The 25,744-nt window shown below is 47.3% G+C and overlaps 1 protein-coding gene across 1 annotated transcript in view; it reads left to right on the top strand.

Annotated features, from left to right (window-relative positions):
• Window positions 1-25,744, top strand: part of RHPN2 (rhophilin Rho GTPase binding protein 2) — an 85,948-nt gene that overhangs the window by 35,362 nt on the left and 24,842 nt on the right. The window contains exons 3-7 of the mRNA XM_045380655.2: window positions 3,138-3,266; window positions 8,158-8,233; window positions 15,327-15,404; window positions 16,246-16,370; window positions 21,330-21,496. Coding sequence (XP_045236590.2) covers window positions 3,138-3,266; window positions 8,158-8,233; window positions 15,327-15,404; window positions 16,246-16,370; window positions 21,330-21,496 — 575 coding nt within the window. The remainder of the gene's footprint in view (window positions 1-3,137; window positions 3,267-8,157; window positions 8,234-15,326; window positions 15,405-16,245; window positions 16,371-21,329; window positions 21,497-25,744) is intronic.

The following is a 25,744-nucleotide window of genomic DNA, read 5'->3' as shown; positions in this document are numbered from 1 at the left end:
CACTGTGCCTGAACTGTTTGTACAAACGGTATGGTTTATGTGGAACCACTTGCTTTCCTTCTGGGAATCCAGAATTTTGGAGCATGCTGGGCAGAGGTGCCTATGCTATCAACCCCCAGTGAAAACCCTGGACATGGAGTCTCTGAGCTTCCCTGGTAGATGTCATTTTACGTGTGTTGTCACAACTCCTTGCTGGGGGAGTTAAGCACGGTCTGTGGGATTCCACAGAGAGAGGACCCCTAGAAGTCTGGGCCGGGCCTCCTCCCAATTTCACCCTATGTGCCTTTCCCTTTGCTCATTATGCTTTGTGTCTTTTGCTGTAGTAAACCATAGCCATGGCTTTTGCAAGTCCTCCTAGATTAACATTGAACTTTGGGGGTGGTTTTAGGGACCCTGACGTACCTATGGATGTCAACCTGCTTTAGCACTATTTGTTGAAACAATAATCTTTTCCACATTGAATTGATTTGGCACTTTTGTTCAAAATCAATTATAAAGATTTACTTATGTAAATGTAAACATTTATTCCTGGACTCTTATTCTGTTTCATTGCCTATCTTTATGTCGGTACCACGCTATTTTGATGACTATGGCTTCTTAGTAAGTTTATTTTTTATTATTTATTTATTTATTAAAAAAATTTTTTTTTTTGGAGACAGAGTCTCGCTCTGTCGCCCAGGCTGGAGTGCAGTGGCCAGATCTCACAGCACTGTAAGCTCCGCCTCCCGGGTTCATGCCATTCTCCTGCCTCAGCCTCCGGAGTAGCTGGGACTACAGATGCCCACCACCTCGCCTGGCTAGTTTGTTGTATTTTTTAGTAGAGATGGGGTTTCACCGTGTTAGCCAGGATGGTCTTGATCTCCTGACCTCGTGATCTGCCCGTCTCGGCCTCCCAAAGTGCTGGGATTACAGGCTTGAGCCGCTGTGCCCGGCTATTTGTTATTTTTTTTTTGAGATGCAGTTTTGCTCTTGTTGCCCAGGCTAGAGTGCAGTGGTGCGATCTTGGCTCAAGGCAATCTCGGCCTCCTGGGTTCAAGGGATTCTCTTGCCTCAGGCTCCCAAGTAGCTGGGATTACAGGCGCCCGCCACCATGCCTGTCTAATTTTTTGTGTTTTTAGTAGAGATGGGGTTTCACCATGTTGGCCAGGCTAGTCTTGAACTCCTGACCTCAGGTGATATACCCACCTCAGCCTCCCAAAGTGCCAGGATTACAGATGTGAGCCACCATGCCCAGCCCAGCTCCTTAGTAAATTTTAAAATCAATATAAGTCTTCCAACTCTGTTCTTATTTTTCAAAATTGTTTTGCCTATTGTAGGTTTTTTTTTTTTTTTTTTTTGCATTTCCGTATGAATTTTAGGATCAGCTGGTCGATTTCTATTAAAAAGGTTAGTGGGATTTTGATTGAGGTTGCAATGAATGAATGTACCAACTAAGGAGGCTTGACATGTTGACAATAATGAGCCTTCCTATACAATGGAATAGCTCTTCTTTTACTATATTTCCAGCATTGTTTTGTAGTTTTCGGTTTACATGTCTTGTGATTCTTTTGTTTATTCCTGAATATTTTATTCTTTTTGATGCTATTGTGAATGGAATGGTTTTCTCAATTTCAAGATTGTTCATTGCTAGTATATAGAAATAGATTTGGCCAGGCACGGTGGCTCGTGCCTGTAATCCCAGCACTTTGGGAGGCTGAGGCAGAAAGATTGCTTGAACCCAGGATTTCTGGACCAGCCTGGGCAACATAGTGATACTCCATCTCTGCAAAAAAATACAAAAATTAGCCAGCATGGTGGTGTGCACCTGTAGGCCCAGCTGCTTGGGAGGCTGAGGCTGGAGGATGGCTTCAGCCTGGGAGGTTGAGGCTATAGTAAGCCATAATGGTGACATTGCATTCCGGCCTAGGTGACAGAGTGAGACCTTGTCTAGAGAAAAAAATAAAAGAATTGATATTTGTATATTGATTATACCCTGTGACCTTCCTAAATTTATTAGTACTAATATTTGTTTTATGGATGCATTGGATTTTCTATATATAAGATAATGCCATCTGTGAATAAAGACAGTTTTATTTCTTCCTTTCTAATCTGGATGCCTTTAATTTCTTTGTTTGCCTCATTGATTAGAAATAGCAAAAGCGGGCATCTTTGCCTTGTTCCTGATGAGAATGGGAAAGCAGTCATTCACCACTAAGTGTGATGTTAACTGTGGGGTTTTGTAGATATCTTTTATCAGATTTCGTGAATTCTTTTTTATTCCTACTTTGTTGAGAATTTTTATTACGAATCTGGGATGGATTTTGTGACATAGTTTTTTCAATGTCTTTTGAAGTCACCATGTGTTTTGTCCTTTATTCTGTTAATGTAATATATTAATTGATTTTCAGATGTTAAACCAACCTTGCATTCCTGGGATAAATCCCACTTGGTTATGGTGTATAATCCTATTTATATGTTTCTAGGTTTGGGTTGCTAATACTAGTCTCATAGAATGAATTGGGAAGCATTACTTCTCCCTTCATTTTCTCATTCATTTATTTTATTTTACTTTCTATCTTGTATGTATATATTTTTATATTTTATTTCATTTTATCTTGTTTTAGTTTTTAGAGACAGTGTCTTGCCCTGTCACCCAGGCTGGAGTGCGCTGGCGTGATCACAGCCCCCTGCAGTATTAACCTCCTGGTCTCAAGCAATCCTCCGGCCTGGGACTACAGGCATGCACCACCATGCCCAGCTAATTATCCGTTTCTTTCTTTTTTTTAAACAAATTTTATATTTATTTATTTTGATTTCTCCTACCAAAAGGAATCGTTCATTTCTTTTCAAGTGGATATCTTACAGTGTTTTAGGGCATGGCTGGGAGCAGTTTTGTTTTCTCTTTTCAAGGCTGATTTTTTGCAGGATGTCATAGAGTTCATGTCTGCAGCTCACAGTGTCATTGCCTGTGTCCCCAGCTCCACGTACTGGCAGGTGTGCTGCAAGCTGGGCAGGCGCCCTGTGTCCCTGGGATACTCCCGACCCTCCTCTGCAAGCCGTGCCATGATCCTCCCTGCAGGGACTGGGGATTGGGTCTGCTCACCCAGAAGCTGGGATACCTGGCTGAGGGCACTTCTCTCCCTCTTCTGTTTGAACAGAGTGGCCACGAACCCAAAGGTACGGGAACAAGTGCGGCTGGAGCTGAGCTTCGTCAACTCAGACCTGCAGATGCTCAAGGAAGAGCTGGAGGGGCTGAACATCTCGGTGGGCGTCTATCAGAACACAGAGTAAGTGGGAGCAGCACACCTTCCAGAAGCCTCTGAGCCGGAGATCCTGCGTGCATCCAGGGTGCTGCACAAAGAGGCCAGATAGGGTTCTAGACTAGGTGTGGCAGCCCCCACTTTGAGAAGTGAGAGAACCATCAGGTTTGGGGTTGAGCGAGGTGCTAGACTGGAAGGGATGAGTCCATTTGTTGGAACATACCTGCAGTGTTGGACAAAAAGGCATTTGTGAAGCCAGGCACGGTGGCTCATTCCCGTAATCCCAACACTTTGGGAGGCCGAGGCGGGTAGATCACCTGAGGTCAGGAGTTCGAGACCAGCCTGGCCAACATGGTGGAACCCTGTCTCTACTAAAAATAAAAAAAATAGCCGGACGTGGTGGTGCACGCCTATAATCCTGGCTTCTCAGAGGCTGAGGCAGAATTGCTTGAACCAGGGAGTCAGAAGTTTCAGTAGCCGAGATCACACCACTGCAACTCCGGCCTGGCTGACAGAGCGAGACTGTGTCTCAGAACAAACAAACAAACAAAAAATGAAGACAGTACAAAATCTAGTATAAATATACGTGATGAACCAAGATAAGTTTAAAAGTTAGATGCCTTTGATTTTATAGTTAATTTTCAGTAATTCCGCGTAGTCACATTTCATAGACAGGCAAACATTAACAAGATATGTTATTAAATTCAACTGAACAGACATTGAGCAAGGATATTTTAGTGGGTCACCATAATTTTCCTAAGAAACATTAAAGGGACATTGTTAGGACAGTACCTTTCCAATGTTGGCTAATTATTTCCTCATTTATTTGCCAAGGAACAAAAAGTATATACAAATACTTTTTGGGATTAAGGCCAAAATCGACCCTGTAAGGGGAAACCACTATGCACACACAGAGATCCTGTGCACTGTACTTACGTTGGACTGCAGTCCATTTCCTAGCTAGAGGTGACAAACTGAAACAGAAAAATCCATATTAAAACAAAGTAATATACCAGTCTCCTTTTAAGGTTGTATTTCCTTTTTTTTTTTTTTTTTTGGACAGAGAGTCTCCCTCTCTCACCCAGGTTGGAGTGCAGTGGCACGATCTCAGCTCACTGCAATCTCTACCTTGTAGGTTCAAGCGATTCTTGTGCCTCAGCCATCTGGGTAGCTGGGATTACAGGCGTGCACCATCACACTTGGCTAATTTTTGCATTTTTTTTTTTTTTTTTTTTTAAAGAAAGACAGGGTTTCATCATGTTGACCAGGCTGGTCTTGAACCCCTGGTCTCAAGTAATCTGCTCACCTTGGCCTCCCAAAGTGCTAGAATTACAGATGTGAGCCACTGCGCCTGGCCCCTAGGCCAATTTTGAAGGCACTCTATCGTATCATTCTCCATAACTCAATTTTAGAATCGATTTCTTCAAGATGAAAGCCAACACCACCATCCCTCAGAATTGCAATACATCTCCAAAAATGGAGATCCAACTATGAAATAAGTGCCCCTCTTGCCTCATGCCTGTAATCCCAGCTCTTCAGGAGGCTGAGGTGGGGGATCACTTGAGCCCAGGAGTTCGAGGCTAGCCTGGGCAACATAGTGAAACCCCATCTCTACAAAAAATAGGAAAATTAGCCAGGCGTGGTGGTGCACACCTGTAGTCCCAGCTACTCAGAAGGCTGAGGTGGGAAGATCACTTGAGCCAGGGAGGTCGAGACTGCAGTAAGGGCAACAGAAAGAAGTCCTGTCTCAAAACACAAAAACAAAACAAAATGCTAAGTGAAATGCTTCTTTTTAAGGAGAAATAACTTTGAGACAGTTCAGAGAAGGGTTTACGTGCCTTTTCAGTGCGGGCATGAGACTGCTCAAAAAGTAGGTGGGTCCCGGGGGAAACTCAGTCGGAAAATAGCTCCCTGGATTTGGGAACCTTGAGTCACCTATGGAATGTGTGTTTCCTGGTGCTGGTCCTCCGCGGGGCACCAGGGTAGTTTCCGAGCTGGAGGGGAAGCATCAGTGTGTGAAACCTCGCTGGCTCTTCCCTTTGTGACGCCCCATGCCTGGCTTACCTGTGGGCTCCTATACAGTTTTTATTGTTTGTTTGTTTTATATTTTTTTATTTCTATTTATTTTTTTTGAGACAGAGTCTTGCTTTGTTGCCCAGGCTGGAGTGCAGTGGCGGGATCTCAGCTCACTGCAACCTCTGCCTCCCAGGTTCAAGCGATTCTCCTGCCTCAGCCTCCTGAGTAGCTGGGACTACAGGCACATGCCACCACGCCCGGCTAATTTTTTGTATTTTTAGTAGAGATGGGGTTTCACCATGTTAGCCAGGCTGGTCTTGAACTCCTGACCTCGTGATCCACCTGTCTCGGCTTCCCAAAGTGCTGGGATTACAGGCGTGAGCCACCATGCCCGGCCCCGTTTTATTATTTTTTTGAAATGGAGTCTCTCTCTCTGTCGCCCAGGCTGGAGTGTAGTGGCACGATCTCAGCTCACCACAACCTTGCCTCCCAGGTTCAAGCGATTCTCCTGCCTCAGCCTCTTGAGTAGCTGGGACTACAGGCACGTGCCAACTTGCCCAGCTAATTTTTTGTATTTTTAGTAGAGACGGGGTTTCACCATGTTGGCCAGGCTGGTCTTGACAGAAGCAGCGTCCTGAGTCAGCATCACAGGGAGGTCTCCTGGAGGATGCAGGTGGAACTGCTCCCCTGATAGACTGTGCCATCCAGGGCCATGGGCTCCTTGTCTCTGCTGTCCCCCAGCACACCATTCCTCGGCTTCTCAGGAAACAGGCTGGTGTCCACGAGATGGTCCTGCAAACACAGAGCCAAAGGGGTGGAACTGGTGAAGATGAGCCACCACACCTGGCCTCCTGTGCAGTTTTGAATGCCCAGTCAATATGACAGCTAATGGAAGGTTCTCCCAGCCTATGCTCTGGTGTTCACTTCTAGTGTTTTGTCCAAAAGGTTCAAGTTCTGGAGGAGGCAAGATGGGTCCAAGCTTTGGTAATAAATGTTGGCCGTTCCACACTCGCATTTGCTGTGCCAAAGAGCAGGGACATGCAACACAGGGCTTCCCACAGAGTGAACCGAAGGCCCCTGGGGTGGTCCCTGGGCTCTAGAGTGGTCAATCACTGCCTTGTGTCATTGGGAAGAGGGAGAGCTGTGCAGATTCAACACGACACCATGCATTTGGGTCCTGCACTCTTCTGTTTTCAAAGTAGATTGTTTCTTTCTTTGCATGGTTGATCTTTTTTTTTTTTTTTTCTGAGATGGAGTCTCGCTCCGTCACCCAGGCCTAGAGTGCAATGGTGTGATCTTGGCTCACTGCTAGCTCCACCTCCCAGTTGAAGCGATTCTCCTGCCTCAGCCTCCTGAGTAGCTGGGATTACAGGTGTACACCACCATGCCCAGGTAGTTTTTGTATTTTTAGTAGAGACGGGGTTTTACCGTATTGGCCAGGCTGGTCTCGAACTCCTGACCTCAGGTGATCTGTCCGCTTCAGCCTCCCAAAGTGATGGGATTATAGGTGTGAGCCACCACGCCCAGCCTGCAGTATTCTGTTTTCACAGTAGATTGTTTCTTTCTTATCACGGTTGATCTTTACAGTCTTCTAGGAGGTAGGCGGGAAAGAAAGAACCTTATGGTGCAGATGAAAAACTCAGGGAGGCCCGAGGTCACCTAGAGGGTGCTGTCAGTGCCACATTGGGGCTGGGGTGTCCTGGAGCTCGGCTCAGGACGCTTACTCCTCCTCTTGTTGCCTGGACAGCCGCAAACCTGGCTTCCCGCCCTGCATAGCCTGGAGGAGCCTTCAGCAGGATCCGACTTTCCATGCCTCTGGGATGGGTCTCACCTGCTGTAGCACAGCTGTGCAGAACGAGGTTCAGCTTACAGCTGCATTGTCCCCTCGCCCTGCCCAGCCTTTCTGGCCTTCTTGTGGGGCTGGGCTGAGCAGCCCTAGGAGGTCTCCTGTTACAGGTCAGGGAGCTAAATCCCTGTTTGCAAAACACAGCCTGAGCTCCGTTCACTTCCTGCTGGCCCTGCCCCTAGGAATGCAGGCTCACGGAGCACTCCCTGGGTGACCTGTGGTTACTGAGTGGTCAGCTGGGAGAGAGGAGGTGGAGGGTGTCTGGTCCTGGGCTGGGAGGCAGGTGCACTCTGTTGGATGGGGCTCCTGAGGGGAGCAGAGGAGGAGGGGGTGAGGAGCTGACAAAGGAGGCGCAGGGCAGCAGGGTGGTACACCCAGGTGGGAGCAGCAAGTGCACCGGGCACAGAACCTGGCACAGGATAGACTCTCAGCACAGCTGCCTCAAAGAAGCATTGCGACTGGGCTGGACGCAGAGGCTCGTGCCTGTCATTCCAGCACATTGAGAGGCTGAGGTGGGCAGATCACTTGAGATCAGGAGTTTGAGACCAGCCTGGCCAACATGGTGAAACCCCATCACTACTAAAAAAATAGACAAAAATTAGCCGGGTGTGGTGTTGCGTGCCTGTAATCCCAGCTACTCGGGGGGCTGAGGCAAGAGAATTCCTTGAACCCAGGAGGAGGAGGTTGCAGTGAGCTGAGATTGCGCCATTGCACTCCAGCCTGGACAACAAGAGCAAAATGCCATCTCAAAAAAAAAAAAAAAAAAAAGAAGCATTGAGGTGTTGAGAGTGGAAGATAAATCAGTGTCAAGATACCAGGGGCATGATGTGTTAGGCGGGGTGGTCCAGCAGTCTTAGGGAGCTGGGGTCAGTTTTAGAGCAGAGGGTGGGGCATGACCAGAGTCATCCTTATGGAAAATGAGCCCGTCAGCTAGGTGAGTACTGGATGGGGCAAGGAGAGGGCGCACACCTGAGCTGGGCTGCTGGGGACAAGGCCGTGGGATACCCAGGGGTCTGGTTTGGGGTGTTCATATATACCTTGTTGTGTTCCTCATAGGGAGGCATTTACGATTCCCCTGATTCCTCTTGGCCTGAAGGAAACGAAAGACGTCGACTTTTCAGTTGTCCTCAAGGTAAATCTCAAAGCCATGGGCACCGGACTCAGTGTTTAAAATGGAAATAGACCATTTGCAGTGGCACATGCCTGTAGTCCCAGTTACTTGGGAGGCTGAGGCAAGAGGATCACTTGAGCCCAGGAGTTGGAGGCCGCAGTGAGTTGTGATCATACCACTGCACTCCAGCCTGGGCAACCAAAAAAAAAAAAAAAAAGGAGATAGAGAATATGTATCTCTTGCAATGGCCTTAGGCTCAACAGGCAGAGTCAGTTGATATCTACAGAGTGACCCTGAGGCCCTTCTCAGCCAGCTACATGCATAATTTGTGCGTTTATTCCTGCCAGATTTTTGTTGTGGCCTTTAATGACTTCTGAAGCTCCTCCTGGGTCTTAGACAAGGCAGGTTGGAAACCCAGGCCGGCCTTCCCCAAGAGGCCAAGTCAAAGAGGGTCTGTAGTGGATATGCTTTGAAATTTAAAACTTATATCCTCTTTTATTAATAGTATCTTTTTTTCTTAAATCATGTAACCAGTTTAGGCTATGTTTTTGGAAGAATAGCTAAAGTTTTTTTCTCTAACATTTTATTATGAAAGTTTCCAAACTTTTCAAAAAATTCTAAGAATTTTATAGCAAACTCCTGTGTACTCACTTCCTCCAGGAACATACTGCCAGCATTGCTTCCTCACATATTTGTCCATCTGTGCATTTTTGTGTCTGTTAGGTTGGTTCAAAGGTAATTGCAGTTTTTGCCATTGAAAGTAATGGCTAGGCCGGGCGCGGTGGCTCATGCCTGTAATCCCAGCACTCTGGGAGGCCGAGGTGGGTGGATCATGAAGTCAGGAGTTCCAGACCAGCCTGGCCAAGATGGTGAAACCCCGTCGCTAATAAAAAATACAAAAATTAGCCGGGCACGGTGGTGGGCGTCTGTAATTCCAGCTACTCGGGAGGCTGAGGCAGGAGAATCGCTTGAACCCAGGAGACGGAGTCTACAGTGAGCCGAGATCACACCACTGCACTCTAGCCTGGGCAATAGAGGAAGACTCCATCTCAAAAAAAAAAAAAAAAAAAAAAAAAAGAAAGTAATGGCTAAAGGCCTGTATTCCCAGCACTTTGGGAGGCTGAAGCAGTCGGATCACTCAAGCTCAGGAGTTCAAGACCAGACTGGCCAATGTGGTAAAACCCCTGTCTCTACTAAACGTACAGAAATTAGCTGGATGTGGTGGTGCACACCTGTAATCCCAGTTACTTGAGAGGCTGAGGCAGGTGAATTGTTCGAACCCAGGAGGTGGAGGCAGAGATTGCAGGGAGCTGAGACCATGCCACTGCCCTCCAGCCTGGGCGACAGAGCAAGATCCCGTCTCAAAAAAAAAAAAATTAGCTGGGCATAGTGGCCTATGCCTGTAATCCCAGTTACTCGGGACGCTGAGGCACGAGAGAATCGCTTGAACCCAGGAGGCGGAGATGCAGTGAGCTGAGATTGTGCCACTGCACTCCAGCCTGGGCAACAGTGAAATTGCGTCTCAAAAAACAAACAGAAAAAGAAAATGAAGGTAAGGGCTAATATCATCAGTCTGTCTTATTTATGATGCAATTTCAAAGGAAATCAAAGATGTCAATTCATTCCCCTTAAATATTTGAATAACCAGAGTCTTTGCTTGTGTGCCCCCCTGCCACATCCCTGGGTATCTGGACTCCTCTCCTGTTTGGCAGATCCTCATAAGACCACCTGTGTCTGGCACTGTGTTGGGTGCCGGAGGCCACAGCCCTGCCTGCAGGGCCCTTGGGTCCATGGGGGATTCAAGTGGGAAGTGGAAGAGGTGCTTCAATGGAGAACACAGGAAAGACCGTGCCGCCAGGCTGGGGCCTGGATTACGCTCCTCTTCCTTCCCTCTTCAACTCTATCAGTTTGAGTTTTTAACCAGTTGCCTCCAAATTCCATCAAGGAGGGGAAAGGGGATGAGGTGCAGGGTGGCCCAGGTTTGCACAAAAATAGATGTGACTTGCCACCGGTCTGTGGGACTCAAAACAATCCACGTGTCTGGAAATGTCTGTTGCTGCTATTGTAGAAGTTTCTTTATGATTTAATTTGTCTGTTGCTTGATGCTGGACTACAAGAATGAGCTTTTTTTTTTTGAGATGGAGTTTCACTCTTGTTCCCCAAGCTGGAGTCCAATGGTGCGATCTCAGCTCACTGCAACCTCCGCCTCTTAGGTTCAAGCGATTCTCCTGCTTGAACCTCCCAAGTAGCTGGGATTACAAGCATGTGCCACCACACCCAGCTAATTTTTACTAGTAGAGATACGGGTTTCACCATGTTGACCAGGCTGGTCTTGAACTCTTGACCTCAGATGATCCGCCCACCTCAGCCTCCTAAGATGCTGGGATTACAGGCGTGAGCCACTGCATCCGGCCAAGAATGCAAGCATTTTAAAGGAAGAGTCTCTTGGAGAAACTTAGGAATTTTATAGGCATTTTTAAGGATTCAATTTGGGTCATGTGCTGAATTCCACATTAAAGCAAATGAAAATATTCACATGTTGTGGCCATGGCCAGCTGCCATTCGGCACAGGCTTCCAACCATGTCATTTTAGCCTAAAAGAGTCTCTACAAATGTCAATCATACGAAAATGAGAACGTTTGAGGGACTTTCTGTTGTATTTTTTCTCTTTCATATTTGAGAGAAACACAGGTACTGCAGAAGTGGTTCAGCAGACTGAATTAGGGCAATTCCATTTCAAATCTGACCTGGGTGTTCGTGTGATATTTTATAATCAGTGAAGCTTCACAGTGTGATTTTGTTTTATTTTATTTAATTAATTAATTTATTTAGAGAGGGAGTCTTTCTCTCTCGCCCAGGCTGGAGTGCAGTGGTGCAATCTTAGCTCGCTGCAACCTCCGCCTCCCAGGTTCAAGTGATTCTCCTGCTTCAGCCTCCTGAGTAGCTGGGACTACAGGCACCCACCACCACGCCCAGCTAATTTTTATATTTTTAGTAGAGACAGGGTTTCACTATGTTGGCCAGGCTGGTCTCAAACTCCTGACCTCAAGTGATCCACCCGCCTCGGCTTCCCAAAGTGTTAGGGTTACAGGCATGAGCCATTGCACCCGGCCGATTTTGTTTTATTTTAAAGAAATAGGCCGGGCGTGGTGGCTCAAGCCTGTAATCCCAGCACTTTGGGAGGCCGAGACGGGCGGATCACGAGGTCAGGAGATCGAGACCATCCTGGCTAACACGGTGAAACCCCGTCTCTACTAAAAAAATACAAAAAACTAGCCGGGCAAGGTGGCTGGCGCCTGTAGTCCCAGCTACTCGGGAGGCTGAGGCAGGAGAATGGTGTAAACCCGGGAGGCGGAGCTTGCAGCGAGCTGAGATCCGGCCACTGCACTCCAGCCTGGGAGACAGAGCAAGACTCCGTCTCAAAAAACAAAAACAAAACAAAAAAAAAGAAATAGGGCCGGGCGCAGTGGCTCACACCTTTAGTCCCAGCTACCAGGTAGGCTGAGGTGGGGGGACTGCTTGAGCCCCAAGAGGTCGAGGCTGCAGTCAGCTATGATTGAGCCCCTGCATGCCATCCTGGAAAACAGAATAATACCTTGTCTCAAAAAAAAAAAAGATTTTCCAAATCAGTGAAAGAAAATGAAATAACATCTGTCCTTCAGTAAAGTTTAATAGTTTTCTGCTTAATTATATTAATTTTATCCCTAGAAATGTACTTTTGTTGCCATTGTGAAAGGTATTGTTTCTCTGTTAGGGTTGTTTTTGTTTTTTTTTTTTTCTTTTCTGAGACAGTCTCATTGTGTCGCCCAGGCTGGAGTGCAGTGGTGCAATCTTGGCTCACTGCAACCTCTGTCCCCCAGGTCCAAGTGATTCTCCTGCCTCAGCCTCCTGGGTCGCTGGGATTACAGGCACCTGCCACCATACCCTTCTAATTTTTTGTATTTTTAGTAGAGACAGGGTTTCACCATGTTGACCAGACTGGTCTCAAACTCCTGACCTCAAATGTTCTGCCAGCCTCAGCCTTGAAAACTGCTGGGATTACAGATGTGAGCCACCGCACCTGACTGTCTGTTAAGTTTTTCTAATTGGTTATTGCATGTATAAGAAAGGAAGAATATTGACTTTTCTTTTTTACTATTGACTTTTATATGTTAACTTCTTTGCCACTTTATTGAATTCTTATTAATTTCGTAATGTTTCAGTTGATGCTGTTGGGTTTTATAAACATGCTGTTATGTTGCAAAAAATTATTTTGATTGTTCCTTTCTAATATTTTATGTCTCTTATTTTTCTTAATGTGTGGGCTAGAGAATGTTTGGAATTAGGCTAAGTAATAACAGTGATGGTGGAAATTCTCATTTTGTCCCTAATGTTTACAGTGGGTTTCAGTTAGGATTTTTGTTTTGTTTTGTTTTTGTTTTTGAGACGAAGTTTCACTCTGTCATCCAAGCTGGAGTGCAGTGGCTCAATCTCAGCTCACAGCAACCTCCGCCTCCTGGGCTCAAGCGATTCTCCTGCGGCAGCCTCCGGAGTAGCTGGGATTACAGGCACCTGCCAGCATGCCCGGCTAATTTTTGTATTTTTAGTAGAGACGGGGGGTTTCCCCATGTTGGCCAGGCTGGTTTTAAACTCCTGGCTTCAGGTGACCCACCTGCCTCAGCCTCCCAAAGCGCTGAGATTACAGGTGTGAGCCACTGTGCCTGGCCAGTTAGATAATTTTTTTTTTTATCCCACTAAGTATGTTAGTCTAGCCTAGTTTACTAACTTTCAAATCCAGGAATATATATATAAGTTAATCAAAATCCTCTTTGACTTTTATGAGGTGAACATAAGATTGGAGTGCAGTGACATGAGCATGGCTCACTGCAGCCTCAACCTCCTGGGCTCAAGTGATCCTCCTGCCTCAGCCTCCTGAGCAGCTGGGACTACAGGTGTGCATCACCACGCCCGGCTAATTTTTTATTTTTTGTAGAGATGGGGTTTCACTATGTTGTCCAGGCTGTTCTCAAACCCCTGGTCTCAAGTGATTCTCCCACCTTGGCCTCCCAAAGCGCTGTGATCACAGACAAGAGTCACTACACCTGATCCCTTTTAACTACCATGCTCAACTATTTTTTTTTTTTAATTTAAAAAATTAAAAAAAATTTTTAATAGAGACGGAGTTTCACCATGTTGGCCAGGCTGGTCTGGAACTCCTGACCTCAAGCGAGCTACCTGCCTCAGTTTCCCAAAGTGCTGGGATTACAGGCATGAGCCACCATACCCAGCCCATGGCCATGTTTAAAGAAAAGAAGCATAGTCAGCTGGGTGTGGTGGCTCATGCCTGTGATCCCAACACTTTGAGAAGCTGAGGTGGGAGGATCACTTGAGGCCAGGAGTCTGAGACCATCGTAGGCCACATAGGAAGACTCTGTCTTTATGAAAAATAACAATGTTAGCTGAGTGTGGTGGCGCATAGCTAGAGTCCCATCTACTGGAGAAGCTGAAGTGGGAGGATGACTTGAGCCCAGGAGTTCGAGGCTGCAGTGGCTATGATTGCACCATTGCACTCCACCCTGGGCAACAGAGTGAGACCCTCATCTCTTAAAAAAACAAAAAGAAAAAGAAGGCACAGCAGAGTTGTATATTTAGTACAAATCCATTTTTGTAGGACAAGTGTTTGTTTGTGTGTCTGTGCATTGAACACACAAAAACAGGAGGAGCTTTAATGTAGAAGTTGTATAAAGAGGTTACTCACAGTCATTGGGAAGACGTAATTGAACAATCTATGTGATCACCTTTCTTGCAGCTTGGGGGAGCCAGCACTTGTAGGGGTGGGGCGACAGGGCAAAACCCCATCTCTATTAAAAAATACAAAAATGAAATTAGCTGGGTGTGCTGGCACATGCCTGTGGTCCTAGCTACTTGGGAGGCTGAAGTAGGAGGATTGCTTGAGCCCAGAGAAGTCGAGGCTGCAGTGAGCCGAGATCGCGCCGCTGCACTCCAGCCTAGGTGACAAAGTGAGATCCTGCCTCAAAGATAAAATAAAATAAAATGCCTTTATAACATGGTTAAGGGTCTTTTTGGCAAAGGAAACCCATGTCTGGGGACTGTTATGACAATCCTACCCTCAGGGTCTGTGCTGGGAAACTTGTCCAAGTCCTGAGGGAGGCCCGGAATTGCAAGTCTGAGCCCCTGAATATCTGCGGTGTTTGCAGTATAGTCGAATGTATAGGTCACAGGCTGGTCTTGAACTTCTGGGCTCAAGTGATTTACCTGCCTGGTCTTCCCAAAGTGCTGGGATTACAGATGGGAGCCACGGTGCGAGGGCACAAAGACATTTTTAAGCAAAAAACTAACTTCAACTCTTCATTTTTACTGAAGCAACACAACATTTAAAAACATTGGCGTGGAGTGCAGTGGCTCACACCTGTAATCCTAGCACTTTGGGAGGCTGAGGCAGATGGATTGCTTGAGCCCAGGAGTTCAAGACCAGCCTGGGCAATGTGGTGAAACCCCGTCTCTACCAAAAATTAGCTGGGCGTGGTGGTGCATGCCCATAATCCCAGCTACTCGGGAGGCTGAGGCACGAGAATTGCTTGAGCCTGGGAGGTGGAGCCTGGGCAACAGGAGTAAAACCCTGGTTAAAAAAAAAAATTTTAAAATTAAAAAAAAAAAATCTATGGCCTGGTGCGGTGGCTGAAGTCTATAATCCCAGCACTTTGGGAGGCCAAGGTGGATGGATCACCTGAGGTCATAAGTTTGAGACCAGCCTGGCCAACATGGTGAAACTCTGTCTCTACTAAAAATACAACAGTTAGCTGGGTGTTGTGGCAGGTGCCTGTAATCCCAGCTACTCAGGAGGCTGAGGCAGGAGAATTGCATGAACCTGGGAGGCGGAGGTTGCAGTGAGCCGAGATTGTGCCACTGTACTCCAGCCTGGGCGACCAAAAACACTACATAAAATTAAGGAAACAAATGCCCCCACTTTGAAAATCACTATAGTGTTCTGTCTCCTATAAGTTTTTCTTTATTCAGCCTTTTTAAAAACGGGTTCACAATTGACGTATTACTGTTATGCACATATATGGTTTTCAATCACATTTTATAGTATCTGACCTCATTTTTCTTAAAGGATTTTATCCTGGAACATTACAGTGAAGATGGCTATTTGTATGAAGATGAAATTGCAGATCTTATGGATCTGAGACAAGTAAGTTTTTGTGTACAGTAGAGAGGGGAGGGTGGCTTTTCCGAGTCTTTAGGGTACCCCATAATTGCATGCTTGTGGTCTTAACAGAATTGCGGGCGGATGGAGGTGATGGTTTGGGGGGTGCTGGATCACCCATGCCACTTGCTGCATAAGAAAACCGTAAAAAGAGGCCGGGTGCGGTGGCTCAAGCCTATGTAATCCCAGCACTTCACTTTGGGAGGTTGAGGCGGGCGGATCACTTGAGGTCAGGAGTTCCAGACCAGCCTGGCCAACATGGTGAAATCTCGTCTCTACTAAAAATACCAAAATTAGCTGGGCATGGTGGTGCATGCCTGTAATTCCAGCACTTTGGGAAGCTGAAGCGGGTGGATCATCTGAGGTCAGAAGTTTGAGACCAGACTGGCCAACATGGCAAAACCCCGTTTCTACTAAAAATACAAAAATGAGGCAGGCATGGTGCAAATGCCTGTAATCCCAGCTACTTGGGAGGCTGAGGCAGGAGAATCACTTCAACCCGGTAGGTGGAGGTTGCAGTGAGCCAAGATCGTACCACTGCATTCCAGCTTGGGTGACGGAGCAAGACTTCGTCTCAAAAAAAAAAAAAAAAAAAAAAAAAAAGGAAAAACATAGAAGGGGAGAGATCTGCCTCCTGGATTCCAGGATTTCTGACTTCCTCCCAGGTTTTTTCCAACCCTCCTAGAGTTTACAACGCCAGTGAGGTCGTCATACTGCAGAAATAGTTACAGGTTGGTAACTGCTGGTGTGTGCAGGGCACCTTCCAGGAAGGGCCGTCAGCCGTGTCCTCCTCTGCTTATGCCCTCTGGGGTTCTTTTCCTTGCAGGCTTGTCGGACGCCCAGCCGGGATGAGGCCGGGGTGGAACTGCTGATGACGTACTTCATCCAGCTGGGCTTTGTCGAGAGTCGATTCTTCCCACCCACGCGGCAGATGGGACTCCTGTTCACCTGGTAAGTGCTGAGGTCTGTGCCGAAGCTTCACGTGCCACGGAGCCTCAGCATCACAGACGCCCCTCTGTGGGCGCCCCTGTGTGCCTCAGCCCCCTTTCCTATCTTGCATTTATCTGGGGAAGTCTAAAAATATGTCAATACATTGGTATTTATTTATGAAGGTGATCTGTGGGGAGATGGCTCCAACAGACTGTGGCCTCTTGCTTCTCAGAACAAGCGAGCCAAGGACAAGAGACATTTTTCTTGCTTGTTGTATCACTGGGGAAGCACGGGGCTCTGAAGTGGAATTAGCCAGAAGCAAGATTCTTGTCTCAGATTGGACAGGGAGGGCTTGCATGGGTATGTGTGAGTGAGAGAGAAGGAGGGAAATAGAGAGAAAGAGAAAGTCAGGTGTTGTCCAGTGAGACAAAAGCACCAACAGAAATAGATCAGGTTTCTTTTGAAACGGGGTCTCGCTATGTTGCCCAGGCTCATCTTGAATTCCTGGGCTCAGGTGATATTTCTGCCTCAGCCTCCTGAGTAGCTGGGACTATAGGCATGAGCTACTCACTCAGTTTAGATCAGATTTTAAAAATGGAAGTAGAACATTTGATTCTTCTCCACAATTGGTATTTTTAGACAAGATCAGGCTCATCAGGGTGGTATGACTGTAGACCCAATTGGTATTTTCAAAGATTAGTATAGTTTAAATACTTGGGAGGCCGGGTACAGTGGCTTACGCCTATAATGCCAACAATTTGGGAGGCTGAGGCGGGCAGATCACTTGAGCCCAGGAATTTGAGACCAGCCTGGGCAACATGGCAAAACCCCCTTTCTACAAACAATACAAAAATTTGCTGGATATGAAAGTATGCACCTGTAGTCCCAGCTACTTGTGAGGCTGAGGCGGGAGAATCACTTGAGCCCGGGAGGCAGAGGTTGCAGTGAGCCGAGATCGCACCACCGCACTCCAGCCTGGGTGATAGGAGTGAAACCCTGTTTCAAACAAGAAAAAAAGGCTGGGCGTGGTGGTTCACACCTATAATCCCAGCACTTTGGGAGGCTGAGGCAGGCAGATCATGAGGTCAGGAGTTGGAGACCAGCCTGTCCAATATGGTGAAACTCTGTTTCTACTAAAAAATACAAAAATTAGCCGGGCATGGTTGCGCATGCCTGTAGTCCCAGCTACTTGGGAGGCTGAGGCAGGAGAATCTCTTGAACCCGGGAGGCAGAGGTTGCATTGAGCCGAGATCGTGCCACTGCATTCCAGCCTGGGTGACAGAGTGAGACTCTGTCAAAAAAAAAAAAAACAAACACCTAAAAGAAGTACTTTGGAGGTGCTACACCCCTTCTCTGAGTGTCATTAGGAGTGTCAGTGAAAGGAGAACATATCCTAGAAGGTCAGGGGTGTATCAGAGTCAAATGTTTCTACAGCTGATAGATCTACTGATGCCTTCCTCATGTAAAGCAAAGAAAAGGGGGATGACTTTGCATAACAATGCACCAGGCTGTCTGCATGGCCAAAAAGCGAAAGGTGGTTTCTCCTTAGTCATGAATTAGGGAGAAGCTGTCTGCACACCCCTTGGTTCATGAGTAAACTTTAAAACAAGTCCTAGGGCCAGGTGCGGTGGCTCACGCCTGTAATCCTAGCACTTTGGGAGGCCGAGGTGGGTGGATCGTCTAAGGTCAAGAGTTTGAGACCAGCCTGACCAACATGGTGAAACCCTGTCTCTACTAAAAATACAAAAATTAGCCAGGCACGGTGGGGAGCGCCTGTAATCCCAGCTACTTGGGAGGCTGAGGCAGGAAGGAGAATTGCTTGAACCCGGGAAGCGGAAGCTGCAGTGAGCCAAGATGGTGCCATTGCACTCTATCTAGCCTGTGCGAAAGAGCAAAACTCTTTCTCAAAAAATAAAAATAACTAACTAACTAACTAACTAAATAAATAAATAAAACAAGTCCTAGGCTGGGTGTGGTGACTCACATCTGGAATCCCAGCATGTTGGGAGGCCAAGGTGGGTGGATCACTTGAGCCCAGGAGTTTGAGACCAGTCTAGGCAGCACAGTGAGACCCCATCTCTACAAAACAATTAGAGAAAATTGGCCAGGCATGGGTGGTGCGTGCCTGTAGTCCTATCTACTTGGGAGGCTCAGATGAGAGGATCGCTTAAGCCCAGGAGGTCGAGGCTGCAGTGAGTCATGATCATGCCACTGTACTCCAGCCTAGGCAACCGAGTGAGACTTTGAAAAAATAAAAAGGTAGAACAAATTAAAACAAATCCTGGCCGGGCGCGGTGGCTCAAGCCTGTAATCCCAGCACTTTGGGAGGCCGAGACGGGCGGATCACAAGGTCAGGAGATCGAGACCATCCTGGCGAACACGGTGAAACCCCGTCTCTACTAAAAAATACAAAAAACTAGCCGGGCGAGGCGGCGGGCGCCTGTAGTCCCAGCTACTCGGGAGGCTGAGGCAGGAGAATGGCGTAAACCCGGGAGGCGGAGCTTGCAGTGAGCTGAGATCCGGCCACTGCACTCCAGCCTGGGCGACAGAGCGAGACTCCGTCTCAAAAAAAAAAAAAAAAAAAACAACAACAAAAAAACAAATCCTGAGTTTTTAGATTTCAGAAAGAATTATGAGGGGTTATTAATTGCCATGTTTCATTTAGGAGAAGCCATATATATACACATATATACACACACACACACACACACGTATATGTGTGTGTGTATACATATACACACCTTTTTTTTTTTTTTTTTTTTTGAGACGGAGTCTCACTCTGTCACCCAGGCTGGAGTGTAGTGGTGTGATCTCAGCTCACTTCAACCTCTGCCTCCCAGTATCAAGCCATCTTCCCACCTCAGCCTCCCAAGTAGCTGAGATTAAAGGTACATGCCACCACCATGTATTTTTGGTAGAGACGGGGTGTCACTATGTTGCCCAGGCTGGTCTCAAACTCCTGAGCTCAAGCCATCCACCCGCCTTGGCTTCTAAAGTGCTGGGATTACAGGTGTGAGCCACCATACCTGGCCCAAATTTTTTTTTAAAGATAGGCTTTATTATTTAGAGTGGCATATTTTTTTCCTTACAAAGACCGGGTCTTACTGTGTTGCCCAGGCTGGTCTCGAACTCCTGGACTCAAGCTGTCTGCCCACCTCAGCCTCCCAAAGTGCTGGGATTACAGGCATGAGCCACTGCACCAGCCTGGTACTTTTTTTTTTTTTTTTTTTTTGAGATAGAGTCTCGCTCTGTCGCCCAGGCTGGAGTGCAGTGGTGCGATCTCGGCTCACTGCAACTTCCGCCTCCTGGTTTCTTTTTTTTTTTTTTTTTTTTGAGGCGGAGTCTCGCTCTGTCGCCCAGGCTGGAATGCAGTGGCCGGATCTCAGCTCACTGCAAGCTCCGCCTCCCGGGTTTACGCCATTCTCCTGCCTCAGCCTCCCGAGTAGCTGGGACTACAGGCGCCCGCCACCTTGCCCGGCTAGTTTTTTGTATTTTTTAGTAGAGACGGGGTTTCACCGGGTTAGCCAGGATGGTCTCGATCTCCTGACCTCGTGATCCGCCCGTCTTGGCCTCCCAAAGTGCTGGGATTACAGGCTTGAGCCACCGCGCCCGGCCCCGCCTCCTGGTTTCAAGTGATTCTTCTGCCTCAGCCTCCTGAGTAGCTGGGACTACAGGTGTGCCCCACCATGCCTGGCTAATTTTTGTATTTTTAGTAGAGAAGGGGTTTCACCATGTTGGCCAGGCTGGTCTCAATCCCTGGCCTCATGATCTCCCTGCCTCAGCCTCCCAAAGTGCTGGGATTACAGGTGTGAGCCACTGCACCCGGCACATTTTTTTTCTTTTTTTATAATCGAGGAACTTACCTGACACATGATTATCACCCAGAGTCCATAGTTTCCATTAGGATTCATTCCTGCACTTGTGTATTCTGTGACTTTTGGCCAACATAGAATGACAGTGATCCGCCTTTGCAGTGTCATACAGAAGAGTTTCACTGCTGGAAAAATCCCCTGTGCTCTGCCTGTTCCTTCCTCCCTCCCCCTAAGTCCTGGCAATCCCCATCTTTCTTCTGTCTCCAGGGATTTGGCTTTTCAGAACATTGGAATCATACAGCGTGCTGTGCAGTAGGTAGCAATGTTCAGGTTGGCTCTTTCACTTAGTAATGTGTCCTCTGCATCTTTTCATGGCTTGCTGGTGCATTTCTCCATTTTTGGTGCTGAGTAATATTCCATTGTCTGGATGTCCCATGGTGTGTTTATCCAGTTACCCCGTCAGATATTTTTGTGTGTGGCTGTGATGGTCAGTGTGATTAGTGCTGTCATCTTGCTTGGAAACAAAAGCCTCAGTGCATGTGCATTCTTGAATTTTCTTGAAGAAATGAGTTTTGTTGTTGTTGTTGCTGCCCAGGTTGGAGCACAGTGGTGCCATCTCGGCTCACTGCAACCTCCACCTCTTGGGTTCAAGCGATTCTCCCGCCTCAGTCTTCTGAGTAGCTGGGATTACAGGCGCCCGCCACCATGCCCGGCTAATTTTAGTATTTTGAGTGGAGATTGGGTTTCACCATGTTGGCCAGGCAGGTCTCGAACTCCTGACCTCAGGTGATCCACCCGCCTTGGCGTCCCAAAGTGCTGGGATTACAGATGTGAGCTACTGCGCCTGGCCAACCCAGGGGTTTGACAGTGGTTTGGGTAACATAGTAAGACCGCATCTCTACAAAAATTAAAAAAAAAAAAAAATAGGCAGGTATGGTGGCATGCACCTGTAATCCCAGCCATTCTTGTGAGACTGGGGTGAGAGCATCAATTGAGCCCTAAAGTTGGAGGCTGCAGTAAGCTGTGATGACACCACTGCACTCCAGCCTGGGCAACAGAGTGAGATCCTGACTCTTAAAAAAAAAAAAAAATGTTTTTCACTTGCATCCAAAAGTAACATTAACTAGCCAAGTAATGTGAATTCTCAGAATGCATTTCTTTCACATAGGTATGACTCCCTCACTGGGGTTCCAGTCAGCCAGCAGAACCTGCTGCTGGAGAAGGCCAGTGTCCTGTTCAACACTGGGGCCCTCTACACCCAGATCGGGACCCGGTGCGATCGGCAGACGCAGGCTGGGCTGGAGAGTGCCATAGACGCCTTTCAGAGAGCCGCAGGTATGTCTCCGCCAGGGCTGACCAGACAGAGCCTTGGCCCCGCCCGGTGACACCAGGGGACCCCTTACTGAAGAGGGTCTACAGGTCATCCCCCGCAAGGGCCAGACCAGTCTCCAGCTCTGGTGTAACTTCCCATTAAGAAACTTGCTCGGCCGGGCGTGGTGGCTCACGCCTGTAATCCCAGCACTTTGGGAGGCCGAGGCGGGTGGATCACGAGGTCAGGAGATCGAGACCATCCGGGTTAACACGGTGAAACCCCGTTTCTACTAAAAAGACAAAAAATTAGCTGGGCGTGGTGGCAGGCGCCTGTAGTCCCAGCTACTCGGGAGGCTGAGGCAGGAGAATGGCGTGAACCCGGGAGGTGGAGCTTGCAGTGAGCCGAGATCGCGCCACTGCACTCCAGTCTGGGAGACACAGCGAGACTCCGTCTCAAAAAAAGAAAAAAAAAAAAAAAGAAACTTGCTCGGTGGTTCAGACCTCAGTCTGGGATGGCTGATGTACCTGGTGAATCCTGTGGCTGACGATTAATCTTTTCCAGACAAGTGGCTCCTGGGATGGCAGTACATAACTGTTTCTTTCAACACTGTCATGAAGAGCAGAATAACTTTCCCCAAGTAGTGAAACTGTAGGCTTCCTTTTCTTGTATCAGGTGTACCTTATCAGTGCGTATTACTCTCCGTGCCTTTATTTATTTATTTATTTGATGGAGTTTTGTTCTTGTCGCCCAGGCTGGAGTGCAGTGGTGCAATCTCAGCTTGCTGCAACCTCCACCTCCCAGTTTCACGTGATTCTCCTGCCTCAGCCTCCTGATTTTTTAAAATTAATTTTTTTAATTAAAATTTTTTTAATTAAAAAAATAGGCCAGGCATGGTGGCTCATGCCTGTAATCCCAGCACTTTAGGCGGTTGAGGTGGGTGGATTGCTGGAGCCCAGGAATTTGAGATCAGCCTGGGCAACAAGGCAAAACTCAGTATCTACAAAAAGTACAAAAATTAGCTGGGCATCCTGAGTTGCTGGGATTACAGACACTCACCACCATGGCCGGCTAATTTTTGTATTTTTAGTAGAGACAGGGTTTCGCCATGCTGGCCAGGCTGGTCTCGAACTCCTGACCTCAGGTGATCTGCCCGCCTCAGCCTCTCAAAATGCTGGGATTACAGGTGTAAGCCACTGTGCCCGGCCCCTCTGTGCCTTTATATCACTTGCATTCTGCCAACTTCTCCAGCATGAAGTGGGTGTTCTCAACCGTTTGTCAAGTGAGGCATTCAAAAGATGTCTCATAGCTCAGTTCTGTTCTTCTGGGAACTGTCTTTTGTTATTTTATTTTATTTATTTATTTATTTTTGAGATAGAGTCTTGCTCTTGTCACCCAGGCTGGAGTGCAGTGCACGATCTCTGCTCACTCCAACCTCTGCCTACTGGGTTCAAGTAATTCTTCTACCTCAGCCTCCCAAGTAGCTGGGGTTACAAGCGCCTGCCACCATGCCTGGCTAATTTTTGTAGTTTTAGTAGAGATGAGGTTTTGCTATGTTGGCCAGGGTGGTCTCAAACTCCTGACCTCAGGTGATCTTAGTGTGAGAACGAGGTGCGGGGTCGAGGAGAAAAGCAGCCTAGTGCTTACACCTATAGAGGACCAGGGTCACCAGACCCAGTGCTGTGAGCGAGCCTGGCCCAGCTCACACGTGCCTGCAGGTTCTGCCTTGCTCCCCTGTAGCAGGTCAGACTACGTGTGGGGAGGGATGCAAGAGCAGGGCACAGTGTAGACTGCAGTGTGGTCCCAGGCTAGCTCTATAGCGTGTTGCCTTCTGGGCTGATCATCGACTTTCTGCTTTGGGGTGTGATCTCTGTCCATCTGTATGGATCATTGTTTGATATCACTTTGCCCTGCAAGCTTGTGAAGAACCATAGCTTTGCCACTTTGACTCATTGTGAAATTTCTGATGTTACAATGATTGGTCCTACCAGCCTGGGCCACACAGGAAGACCCCGTCTCTACAAAATATTTAAAAATTAGCCAGGCATGGTGGTGTCCACCCATAGTTCCATCTACTCCAGAGGCTAAGATGGGAGGATCACTTAAGCCCAGGAGTTTGAGGCTGCAGTGAGCTATGATTGCATCACTGCGCTCTAGCCTGGGTGACAGAGTAAGACTCCGTCCCTAAAAAGAATTTTTTTTTTTTAATTAAAAATATAGGCTGGGCATGGTGGGTCATGCCTGTAGTCCCAGCACTTTAGGAAGCTGAGGTGAGTGGATTGCTGGAGTCCAGGAATTTGAGATCAGCCTGGGCAACAAGGCGAAACTCAGTATCTACAAAAAGTACAAAAATTAGCTGGGCCTGGTGGTGCATGCCTGTAGTCTCAGCTACTTGGGAGGCTGAGATGGAAGGATCAGCCGAGGCTGTGGTAAGCCAAGATCACGCCATTGCACTCCAGCCTGGGCGACAGAGCAAGACCTTGTCTCACAAAATAATTAATTAAAAAAATAAAAGATTGGTCTCTTGGGATGAAGCGATATGCTAAGATTCCAAGTATAAGTTGATTTCTTTTGCTGTAAATCTTTTTTCTGGACTCATCTTTCTGAGGAATCTTAGGCAGGCGCGCTGTGTCCTGTCTCTGAGATTACAGCAATGGAGACAAACTATAGACAAAATGAAGCAAGCGGGAGAACGGTGGGGAGTGTGAGGGAACCCCCAGGGAGCTCACAGCTCAACACAGCAGGTGCCATCCCTCTGCAGCGTGGTTTTTTTTTTTTTTGCTCAGCAACAAAACCAGAGGAACCAGTTGGATGGGACTCATATCAGAGGTTCTATTTCACTTCCAGATTGATTGTCAATTAGTGCTTTGGACAGTTAATTTACTAAACTATAAAGAAGTCAGCGGAGGGCTGCAGCGTGAAAATTTCCATTGGAGCAGAGGGATTGAGTTTGTTTTTGTTTTTGTTTTTGTTTTTGAGGCAGAATCTCACTGTCGCCCAGGCTGGAGTACAGTGGTGAGATCTTGGCTCACTGCAACCTCTGCCTCCCGGGCTTGAGCGATTCTCCTAGCTCAGCCTCCCGAGTAGCTGGGATTATAGGTGTGTACCATCATGGCTGGCTAATTTTTATAATTTTAGTAGAGACAGGGTTTTGCCTTGTTGGCCAGGCTGGTCTCGAACTCCTGACCTCAGGTGATCCGCCTGCCTCGGCCTCCCAAAATGCTGGGATTACAGGCATAATAAAACCGCCGTGCCTGGCCAGAATAGATCTTTCTTGAGGTCCAGGGGAAAAGCCTTGGACTGCTGAATGACTCAGATCTTATGTGTGAGCCTGGCCCTCTGTGAGCCCCTCAGTCCTTCTGCCTGCTCTCTGCTTTCACCTCCATGACTGTCGTGATGGAATTTTGTCCCAGGTGACACGAGTTGTGGGGAGCAGGCTGGTTTCTTTACTCAATAGAGATGCAAGTGTTTTGGAAGATAATCCAGTTTTTAAAAATTGAGTTAAAAGGCTGGGTGGGGTGGCTAACACCTGTTATCCCAGCACTTTGGGTGGCCGAGGCAGGCAGATCACCTGAGGTCAGGAGTTCAAGACCAACCTGGCCAACATGGTGAAACCCTGTCTGTACTAAAAATACAAAAATTAGCCGGGTGTGATGGTGGTGGGCACCTGTAATCCCCACTAGTTGGGCAACTGAGGCACAAGGATCGCTTGAACCTGGGAGGCTGAGGTTGCAGTGAGCCGAAATCATGCCACTGCACTCCAACCTGGGCATTAGAGTGAGACTCTGTCTCAATAAATAAATAAATAAATAAATAAATAAATAGTGTTAAAATATACATATATAACTTAAAATGTACTATTTTAACCAGTTTTTTTATTATAGTAACATAACTTAGAACATAAAATTACCATTTTAATGATTATCTTACATTTTTAAAATTTTAAAATTATCCTGCCAACCAGAAGCACATTTTAACCATTTTTAAGTGTGCAGTTCAATGGCATTAAGTGCATTTGTACATTTATAGTGTTGTGCAGCCATTACCACTAACCATCTCCAGAAGTTAAAAAAATTTTTTGTTGGTTAGGCAAGGTGGCTCACACCTGTAATTCCAGCACTTTGGGAGGCTGAGTCCTGAGGATCACTTGAATCCAGGAGTTGGAGACCAGCCTGGGCAACATAGGGAGACCCCATCTGTACGAAAAATTTTAAAATTAGCTGAATGTGGGATGGTGTATGGCTGTAGTCCCAGCTCTTCAGGAGACTGAGGTG

The sequence above is a fragment of the Macaca fascicularis genome, chromosome 19, assembly GCF_037993035.2.
Source record: "Macaca fascicularis isolate 582-1 chromosome 19, T2T-MFA8v1.1".
Lineage (NCBI taxonomy): Eukaryota > Metazoa > Chordata > Mammalia > Primates > Cercopithecidae > Macaca > Macaca fascicularis.
Note: the sequence above shows the minus strand (reverse complement) of the source record. Positions and strands in the feature narration are given on the sequence as shown.